General features: G+C 29.7%; 1 protein-coding gene across 1 annotated transcript; it reads right to left on the bottom strand.

Annotated features, from left to right (window-relative positions):
* Window positions 1-3753: 3753 nt before the first annotated feature.
* LOC145616583 (purple acid phosphatase 22-like) lies at window positions 3754-7447 on the bottom strand. Its single transcript, XM_081671334.1, has 5 exons — window positions 7238-7447; window positions 6706-7000; window positions 4536-5101; window positions 4301-4389; window positions 3754-4187 (listed from the first exon to the last, which is right to left on the bottom strand). The coding sequence occupies exons 1-5, from the start codon at window positions 7412-7414 to the stop codon at window positions 3971-3973; spliced, it is 1344 nt and encodes a 447-aa protein (XP_081527460.1). The 5' UTR covers window positions 7415-7447; the 3' UTR covers window positions 3754-3970.
* Between the last annotated feature and the right edge of the window lie 4098 nt (window positions 7448-11545).

Here is an 11545-nt window from a genome sequence, read left to right on the forward strand (position 1 = left end):
AAGGTGAACAGATTAGCCCCAAAATTTATTAACTAGTGACATTTTTTTTTATTTTTTTTGGGGTAATTAACTAGTGACATCTTTGATTATACTTCAATTAAATTAAATTATTGATTATATATGTTTTGAAAATATGATATTAACTTTGTAACGAATTAGACCATTAATTGTTTTTATATATTTTGTTGATCAAACGTAGTCAAAATTAGACCATGTTCTCTTCACCTTAAAAAATTAATATTAAGTAATAATAATTTCAGCTCAGTAAAATTAAGTTCAGTTCAGTAAAAATAATTTCAGTTCAGTAAAAATAAGTTCAATTCAGTAAAATTCAGTTTTCTTAAAGAAGAATTATAATAGATTATCAGTAAAAATAATTTCAATTCAACAAAAATAATTTCAGTTCAGTAAAATTAATTTAAGTTCAGTAAAAATAATTTAAGTTCAACAAATATAATTTTATTTCAGTAAAAATAATTTCAGTTAAGCAAAAATAAGGTGAAGAGAACGGGGCCTTAGTAAAAATAATGTACAAAGTCAAAACAATACATCGAACTCTACTAGAAATAGAGATATTACATATATATATAGATACCTATCATATGAAAATTAGGCATTCTTTTTTTTTTTTTTTTTTTTTTTTTTTTTTTTTTTTTTGAGGCAGAAAATTAGGCATTCTTTGTTAAAAAGAAAAAAGAAAATTAGACATTCTTTACCAAACACCAACTCCAAATTGGCATTTCCTTCATATTTATACGCTTTTATTATTTTATAAATTTAGACTGAGCACCTGAAATATTAATCTGATTTGCACGTTTCACTCACATTTTCCTTTGAATTATATTCTTGTCTCCTTCAATCATGACTGTACTCCTACTACTCTAGGTACAAATTAATTTAAATCTATCCAAATTACAATTTTTTTAGAAAAATAAAGTTAAGATGCTTAGAGAATTGGACAATTTGGCCGGTGTATTCAGGACAAGAGTTGTCTCTTGGCAAATATATATATGTCTCTATATGCAAGCTTATAAGAATAATCTAATTTCCGAATAAAATAAAATCAAAATTAAATGTCTCTTTGAAATTTCTTTCTGTAGAATGAAATGTATTTAAATCTTACTTACTTCGTTCTTTTTTAATAATTGTAATAAAATAAAACATTACGTTATAGTGGTTGATTGTTTATTTCAAATTAGATGCATATTTGAAGTTCAAATCTTGACCCCTTCAATTCATTCTATTAATCCAAGATCCACTAATGAGCGTGGTTGATTAAAAGTTGTAGAATATTAATCTAATTTTACTCTAATTTTGTTAAACGAGGTAAGATATGAAAACCTATCTTTTAAATTGTCTAATACTACATAATAAAAAATTTTACAAGACATAATGTTACTCCATATTAACATAATAATTTAATTTTTACTTTTGGGTACTATACATGTGCTATATTTCTTTCTTTTTTTTTTTTTTTTTTTTTTTTTTTTTTGTTTTTGTTTTTGAAAAACAAGAAAATAGGATTAGATCAAATCTGATAATTTCATTTATGTATTCTTCTGTCCACCTCAATTTTATATTCTGTATAATAGGCAAAAGTATGCATTACAATTTACAAGTTATGCAGAGCATGAACTAAAATTCATGTGCGATTCCTGACAAGAAAAATACGATATAATCAATTTGCTTATATTTTTAAGTACATTATTAAGGTGGCTGATGTCCAAAAACAAAAAAAAATTAAGCACATGATGAAGAAAACAACAATATCACATATGCTTGGTTAGTTGGTTGAGTTTGTGATTGCCAAGTAAGTACTTCATTTATTAATTATTGAAGTTTTAAGATGTGACACCCAAACATAAAATTGAATCTCGTACAAATTAGTGTATGATTGCTTCTCCATGACTCGGGAAACTTGTATTTAACAAAATGATAAGCTTCAACATGTCCACTTTCATTATTATAATGACACATTAGCTCAAAATAAGTTAAGTTTAGTATAATAAGTTGTAATAAATATAAAAAAAAAAATCTATAATCAATAAAAAATAGTACCTTAAAAGAACATATATAATAAAGTATAAGTTGATTTTAATTCAGTAAAAATAATTTTAATTTAGTAAATAAAATAATTTAATTCAACAAAAATTATTTATTTCAAAGAAATAATTTTAATTTTAACAAAAATAATTTCATTTCATTAAAAATAAGTAAAGATGATAATGCCTTAAACTTTGTTAAATAAAATTTAGTATTTTCGGGTCCCCTGCTGCTCCTTTATTAAAAATTATATCCAACACTAATCTTATGGGCTCAAACACTATAATGTCTTCCATCATGCATGTCATGATGATGTGGGTCAATGCTAATTAAGGGTATGTTCTGTTCACCTTATTTTAAGTGTAATAATTTCAGATTAGTTTAGTTAAGTTTAGATTTGTTAAGTTAAGTTTGGCCGCACCTGCAAACCAAGAGAGAGAGTCCACTTCACAAGTCCAAGGAGGTTCCATCCCAAAACCATATGGCAATAGGAGGAGTAGCCCCTTAGCCTTATAAAGTGTTTAACTCTCTCTTCTTTAATCAATGTGGGACTCTTACATGTGTTACTTAGTGGGATATACTTCAACAATAGAACACACCCTAACTCTTATAATGACAAGATCATTCAGGCCTTGCTTGTTCTAAAGTGATTTAAATCTATTATTATTATACAAACTCTTATATGTGGCTATTTCACATATACTAAATAATATGGATTACAAATTAAACTTACAATGATGATCAAATGAGGTGACCTTGACAGAAAAGTGAACTGCAATGGATGAAAGGATTACTTTGATAAAAAAAAAGTAGAGTTATTATTCTAATTGTTAAAATAAAAAAAAGAGGAGTTACTCAAATGGACAACACAATGTTTTCACTTTTAATTGATTGATGTTTTTTGCCCTTTTCCATAGAGAGGGTGATGACTGATGAAAATCGATTCCAAAATCTCTTGAAATCGAGATAGAAGCTGTAACCATTTGAGCTATCTTCGCTCTCACTTAATTTTACTTTCAATTTATCATATTTAATTTTTTAAACCCGTCAATTTGTACTGGCACTAATTGATACTTCTATATCATTGATTTACTGTTGTTTTTCCCTCAAAAAAAATAAATAAAATAAAATATTATTGTTGTTTGACGACTTTGATCTCTCTTAAATACGTGTGGATATGGCATGAATGAATAGATTTAAAAGACTCACAATTCATTAATGACGACAAACTCAAGTGGGCCGAATAGAAGGCTGGAGCATGATGAGTGTGGAAGGATAATTCTGGACTAGTAAAGCCAAACTTCCAATTCCTTGGCTTAGCCCATTGAACTATACATAATTTTGAGTCCATGAAATTAAGTGTCTAACAAATCATATACTTCCTCTGTTCTTTTTTACTTGACCCGCTTTGACTTTTACACTATTCACCATCCTTCCTTTGACCGTCTTTTGTGAATGATATATAAGGAAAAATATATTCATGTGGGATCTTTTTGAATTTGTCACAATAAGTATTATCATAATATACAACTTTTCTAATTTTTACTTATGGAGAACTAAAGTTATTGATCGCTTAAGTTTTGCATTGGCAAGCGTGATAAAAGAAACAGGTCAAGTAAAAAAAAACAGAGGAAGTATATATTTTTTTTTTGAATAACAAGTGTCTAACAAATCATAGATTAGACATGATGAGGCTAATAATTTCAAATCATAGGTACACAATAGTCAATAGAGTTGTTAATGAAAATACAAATTCGATCAAATTACCAATTGCTAATTGCAAAACCTACATAGTCTCCTTATGAGGTTAAAAAAAAGTAAAAAACCTTTGTGCATATACATAACACTTCAAAATGAATTGAGAATTTGAGATGAAACCTAAATATTCATTTTCTCTATATATTATGTAGAAAAAATCCAAACATATTTAAAATTCATCGTGTTTAGTCATTGAGTCATTAGGCAAGCAAGAGGTAGAGGAGCTTAAGCTTTGAAGCCATACTTCATCTGCAATGGTTGAGGCATTCGATTCTTTGTTCCGATGCCATGACCAATGAGCTTTATTACCATCCAACAATCTCAACCGTCCATGTCCGAAACTTGCTTCTCTATACTTTGAGATTGATGGAGCAGGATCCTCAAACCTACATCAGATAAATTAATGATCAAAATTGTGCATTGACAAACTTGAGGATATAAACTAGTTATATTCTTACATGTATAAATAGATCAAAGTTGCATGCATGAGAATACTTACATTAAAGCAAGGCCTTCTCTATTTCCTCCATCACCAATTGTAATATAAATTGGACCACAAGGATCAGCCTGGTTGTTATAAACTCTTGTCTGCAATTAATCATAAATGAAATTTAATCAAATTATTAATCAAAAAATGGTTAATAAACACACAAATCTATTAAAAGAAGGTTAGTTTTCTTAAGGTATGATCAATTTAATTGAGTAGTGTAAAACTTAATGAAGTAATGACTTACAAAACGTTCATAGGCATGGACATGACCCGAAAAGACCACATCAACTCTAGCTTTATACAACAATTCCTCCATAGCTTGTCTCATCTCCTCTCCTTCTCCTTTATGAGCAGTATTTGAGTTGTACCATGGTGCATGAAGCAACACTATGACCCATGGTGTCTTAGCCCTATCAATTTTAGCCAAGTCAATTTGTAGCCACGCGTATTGGGCTGAGTTAGCATCATAGTCCGTGTATGACCCAAGCATTATGATGTGAGCTCCGGTTACATCAAAGGAGTAGTAAAGGTTCGAGGAGGATCCACTCTCCTCGTAGGGCATACGCCATCTTGCGTTGTATGCCCTAAAGGAGTCAGCTACAAAGGGGATGAACTCAACCTCATGGTTTCCCTCGGTTACCATCATAGGTCGTTGGCTTGCATATGGCTCAATTAAACGTCCAAAGGTGTCCCAAAGTGGTTGTTGGGTATCGGCATATGAGAGGTCACCCGGTAGTAGAAACATATCATAGTCATTTTGTCCAATATGTTCCAATGTTGATTTTGTCCACTCAGTTTGGCCGAGATCCCCTATATTTTTTTTGTAAGGAAAGGTATTAAAATATTAAATAATAAATATTGAGTGCGCAAAAAAGTTGCAGTGTCTGTTTCATATTACCCCAGATATCGATAACTTGTAAAACCATAATTTCAAAAGATTGAAATGGATCATATGATAAATGAGATGACATGAAAGCATCACTTTACCATAACTAACAAACCATCTAACATGGAGTACAAACTCTACTAAATTTCACATAAAGGCATGCATCTAATCATCTAAAACATGTACGTTACGTAAGTAGTAAACCAGAAGATTAGTAGTTTAGATAGCACATATTTTTTGACTAAATATATAGCGTGCCGTTTAGATAAAATTCTGTTGCATAAATTTCTATTTTTGGGGGGTTGACGACAACAAGATTTATGCTTAAAGCTTAATATGGAAATTGGTGGATCAAGTGGTACTTTGACAACCAGAAAGAAAGGCCAAACAGAAACCCACTTTAAGCAAAATATTGTTCATTTTGCCAAACATTAGAAAACAAAACGCCAAAGCCCAATTTGTAAAATGGGATAGGAAGTTATGCCGTAAAGTGAAACCCAAGTACTACTAATAGAGTAATAGACAACGTCTTAACTCACTCTTTTATTTTTTATGTCGCCACTTGCAAACAGGGTGTTCATTCTAAACTCGAGTGTAAAGGAAGTATAAATAATCATACTCGGATATGTATGTACTATATTATGTTAAATACATTTTCGGTAAATTAGTGGCTAAACTTAGAATGATTATGATTATAAGTCATTTGTATCTAGCTTATTTGAAGGTACGTAGAAAGATTGAGATTATTCTTCTTGATTGAAATTTCACACTGAACAAGAGCATAATTTAATATTTTACAATCACACTTATAAGAGTATGCATCAATGAATGTAATATAACCTATTAAGCATAACATTTTTGGACCATTGAGCTCATTGATTTATACGAGTAATATAATAATTAATCAAATCCATGTTACCATTTCTTCAATACCTTAGCATATGTTCATCTTTAAACAATTAAACACATTTTTTATTATTATTGTATAATCATATTGTAATAATAAATAATCATAGAAATAAATTAATTACAAATTAAAAGAAAATTTTGGCACCCATTAAATGTTTAACTAAATTTTGCTAAAAATATACAAACTATAAAATTAATATTACAAACATATAATCCCTAGTTTAACCCGAACTAGGTTTTAAAATATGAGGGTCTTATGATACGTCTTTTTTTTTTTTTTTTTGAAAAGGACCTTTTATTTTAAGGGGATGTATAAAAGATGCATGAATTAATAATTTTTTCTCATATAAAAAAGCATGAATAATTAAGTTCACCTCTTGATATTGAGCTACATACACATAGAAATGATAGAATAAAATAAAAAGGGAGCAAACATTTTTTTTTTTTTTATGAAAAGGAATAACATCCATTATTTTGCACTACATGTAAGCCACACATTGGGAAAAAAAAAGTAAAAAGAATTGAATGGCACACTTAAATTCCACGTAACCAAATTTTAAAAATTAGCACAAAAAGAATTGAAGAAAAAAAAGGCAACAAAACAAAATAAATAACTTACCAACAACGACAAACTCAATGGGAAAAGAGGAAGGAGGAGTTTTGAAGGAAAACTCGGGCTGTTTTTTGCTACATCGATAATAATAAGTTGTGTTAGGCTTCAATGGTCCTATTACAACATTGTGTATTCTTCCCGAACTATACAAAAAATAATGGTACGTCTTGTGATCTCCTTTTGCATTTGACTCGTATTCTCCCGACTTTGTTCCATATTCTACTATTGATGGTGCCATTCCTTTGCCTTCCGTTATCCATGACACCCTCATTCGATCGTTTCCAACCAGTGACACATGTACCTAACACGCATTTTAAAACTCCATTAGTTTGAAATAAATTATAAAGTTGGTTATGGGTAACAGTCAAAATGTTAGTCTAGACTATTATGGCTTGAGAAATATATAGGGTCGAATAAATATTGCCACAAGACTATAAGGTCGAGTAAAAGGCCTAAAATAATCTCAACTTTTAAATTGGCTACATAGATTGGTCTAAGCCCATCTTATATATGAATTCGAAAGAGATAGATGATGAACCTGTTGGGGATCTGAAGCGGAACGCTTGTGGGGAGTAAGGACAACGTTCCGAGCTGGTGGCCGGATGAATTCATCGGCAGATGCAGCGAGTGGTCGAGGGACGAAGGAGGAGAAAAGAAAGGAGTTGAGGAGGAGGGAAAGGAGTAAATTTGTGCACCAAGGCTTTGGTGTCGCCATTCTTTGTGGCAAAAATGGGTTTATGTTGGTTGATCTGAGGGTATGTTTTCAATGTACATATATTTTTGTTGTTGAGTTTTATATTAATGTGGTGAAATTCTAATGACGTGAAGCAAGTCTAATCAATATATGAAAATGACATGCTATATTATTGATCAACATATTTAACAGAAAATATTATTCAAAGACAGTTGAAATGGACCATCTTATTCATAACTATGTATATAGATCGAGGTATCTAAGCATCTAGCTTCTATATTTTCTTCTAAGCTTTAATTGCTTAATTAAATTATGAAAAGGAAGATACATTGTCCCAAAATTAAAAATAGCGTAAGCTAGCTTGTATGATCAAATACAGTTATACAAGGAATCCTTAAGGACCGTAACACGTACATGATGAATTTATCACAGTAATTAATTTCAGTACTAAGGGCCTGTTCATATTTACTGAATTGAGCTGAACTGAACTGATTGAAGCTGAACTGAACTGAACAGAACTGATTGGAACTGAATTGAACTGAACTGATTGGAACTGAACTGAACTGAACTGAACTGATTGGAGTTGAACTGAACTAAACTAAACTGAACTGAAATTAAGTAAATGTGAACAGGTCCTAAATGTTGCAAATATTTACATAACTACAATAATATGCTTCACTTATTTTGAAAAGACAGAAACTATGAAAGAGGAGGGCAAAACTACCTCATCTTTAACACTTCTCTCATTTTTTATATTTTAAATATATGTAATACGTTCTTTAATAATATAATAAGTTTTTCCCTTTTTGAAGGTGAAATAATACGTATTTCGTAGTAAGAAATGTAAAATAAAGAGATAGTAGGTGAGTATAAGAAATAAAATGAATATAGAATGAGGGAAAATCCAATGATAAAATATGATTTCAAAAATATTGAACAAAATATGAGTGAGTTAAATTGAAATGATGGCAAGTACTTCAATAAAAAAAAAAAAAAAAAAAAACCAAACGAAGAGAGTAATTTAAAATTCTCGTCATTAGATAATCTCATTTTGATGGTTATTACTCATTTAATCATCAAAGAACAAAAACATACGGAGTAACTTTAAATGCACTTTATTTGCAACTTGCACCAGTATGGCTAAATGTATATAATTGGAAAATTTGTCCAAAAGGTACTTATATATTCATATTTTCTTTTTTTTAGTGAAAGACTTTGTATGTTCAAAGTGGTGAAAAAGGTCTTTATGGGTCACTTTTTAAACATCACGTGCATTTCACGTGATGGTCAACATCGAAAAAGTAAAGTCCACGACTATATTTCGACGTTAAGGTCCCTCCTTATAACAATAATGACTTGTAAGGTCCTTTTTTTATCCCTTTAAACATACTACTTAAAAGGTTATTTCAAATTTTCTATAAGCTAGAATGTTTAAATATCTAATGTTTGTAGCCGATTCTTGTATGTTATAATTACATTATTAGAATGATTGTCTGATTGTGGTAGACAACGCTTGATTTATTTCCTGGTGAGTGGTGAGTACTGACTTCACCAAGAGCATTGTGTCTCGACTCTCGAGTCTCTCGACCACATGAATCCTAGCTAGAGCATGCCGACATGCTTAAGTTTTGAATGGCAATGTTCTTGTTTAAAAAAAAAAAAAAAAAAAAAAAAAAAAAAAGCAAATGTTCTATGTAAAGTAGTAATAAAATTATTATGTCGTGTTAGAAAATAATCAAATTATGAAACTTTTGTGTTAGGGTCTGTTTTTTTTAGATTATTTTCAGTTCAATTCTAAGGCCTTGTTCTCTTCACATTAAAAAATATTATGAAGTAAAAATAATTTCAGTTTAGTAAAAATAATTTCAGCTCAGTAAAATTTAGTTTTCTTAAAGAAGAATTATAATTGAAAATCAGTAAAAATAATTTCAGCTCAGCAAAAATAATTTCAGCTCAGCAAAATTAATTTAAATTCAGTAAAAATAATTTAAGTTCATCAAAAATAATTTAAGTTCATCAAAATTAAGGTGAAGAGAACAAGGCCTTAATTTCATTTTTTCAAAAAATATTCAGTTCAGTCCAGTTCAGTCAATTAGAACAGGTCCTTATAGTTTGTTTTTCATTAATACGAAGTATTTTTTTTTAATACGAGTATTTATTTTACGTCATTGTAATTTTTTTTTTTTTTGAAAAGATTTTACGTCATTGTAATAAAGTCAACATAATAGTGAAAAAATGGAATATGCCATTCGTATATACTTGCATAAATTTAGCCTTGTTATACTCTTGATGTAGTTTTCTTTAATTGCTTACACAAAATAATTTCAAACGGAATATAAGTGTTAAGGAAAGGATATTCTACATTAGTCGTATCGATTATCAATAATTAGTCTTAAAAAAGTCAACTTAGATGGGAAATAATCATTTTTAATATAAGTTGATAGTTTTTGAACATTCAACGGCTGAGATGATGCCACCTTCCTTGTCGGAAACGAGGATACTGGATCCAACGACTGAAATTCTTTAAGTGCATTGCATTCAAATGATTATAGATGCAAAAGTTTGTACTCCCTCCGTCCCATAAAGAACGACCCATTTGGCCAAAATTTTGTCCCAAAAAGAATGACCCATTTGCATTAAAACACCCACCAATTTGCTACAATATTTGTGCAAAATTAGTTTCCCCATATAAAAATTTGATTTTACATGTTATTTTATTACTTTCTCTCTTTATTTTTTTACAAATCCATGTAAATTTATCTTTCCAATATACTTTTACTTCTTTTACTTAACTTTTTTAATACCCGCGTAATCAACCCAAATGGGTCGTTCTTTTTGGAACGGAGGGAGTAATAAATATAACTTCAAAGTGGATAGCCCCCCGACCCCTGAATCCAACGGGTTCCATTGGGATAATTTTACTTTTTTTAAAAAAAATATTATTATTTTTGAATGATCCAGAAGCTCAACATAAACATGATTATTACAAATGAGAACTAAGTCCTTTGGATTTGTGACTTATCATACACAAACCCGATATCATATCTTAGCTTAACGCCTCCATAGGCGCTTGTTAGCTTTTGCGTCTTTAAAATTATAAACAATTAAATTCATTAAATAATAGTTGTCCATAATTGGACTTTTATGTGACTTGGAATTTAAATCATGTTTTCATCTTAGTGTATGTATTTTATATATGCAATCTCTTAATTACCTCTATAAAATTAGACTTTTATGTGATTTGGAAATCATAATTATAGTCATTGTAGTTCACTAGTTGTATACAATCTGTCATTCTGTCAATCTCTCACCTCCATAAAGTTAGACTTTTACGTGATTTGGAAATCATGACCATCTGTTGTATTGTATACAATCTCTTACCTTTTTCATGTAAAATCTTGATAATTTTAGAAGAAGTATTTTTTTTACCATAACAATAAGACCTCAATTCTTTTCTTTATATAAAGAAATTACCTCGTAATCTTATCCATTATTCACCAAGTATAATTGCTTCTATTTTTGTTGAGTTCTACATGTTATCCAACCTTTTGTTTTATTTGTTTTAACTACATGCTATATATAAATTAGAGATCTTCAAAAATGATCGATATTCTATATGTAGCATACATACATTTATTTTCTAGTTCTGCAACGGTGTCTAAATTGTCTGCATTCAAATAACTAATTTGTTCTGCATTTAAAAATCAGATAAATATAACGCAACTTCAATTTAAATACTCGTAAAATATCTAGGTACGTATGTAAGAGACACTTTCCTCCGCGTATGAAACACAACAAGAAGAAGTGGAGCCCGCATAGAGTTTGGCTACGGCAGGAAGTTGCGAGAGCATGGCAAGATTGTAGTACTTACAATTAAACGGTTGTCGACGTAATAAATATTTATTGCACCCTACATAACCAAAGCCACACTACACATACATCTCCTCTAAAATACTTTGTCTATATATACATTCTATATTTCATCATAAATCAAACAAATCATATTTCCATTTTATTTCATATTTCTACATTATTGTTATGAGATTATAAGATAATTTCTTTAATAATAATCTTAATTAATGGCAAATGCTAGTGTATTAGTATTATTCATAGCCGTCATTTTGGGTGTATTTTCCGGTGAAGTGACAGCGT

The sequence above is a fragment of the Chenopodium album genome, chromosome 26 (assembly GCF_948465745.1).
Source record: "Chenopodium album chromosome 26, dcCheAlbu1.1, whole genome shotgun sequence".
Classification (NCBI taxonomy): Eukaryota; Viridiplantae; Streptophyta; class Magnoliopsida; order Caryophyllales; family Amaranthaceae; genus Chenopodium; species Chenopodium album.

Coding starts and splice junctions, on each gene's coding strand:
- LOC145616583 (XM_081671334.1), bottom strand. CDS start 7,414: ATGGCGACACCAAAGCCTTGGTGCACAAATTTACTCCTTTCCCTCCTC. Junction 7,001..7,237: donor CCGCTTCAGATCCCCAACAG/GTTCATCATCTA, acceptor AATGCGTGTTAG/GTACATGTGTCACTGGTTGG. Junction 4,390..4,535: donor TCCATGCCTATGAACGTTTT/GTAAGTCATTAC, acceptor GATTAATTGCAG/ACAAGAGTTTATAACAACCA.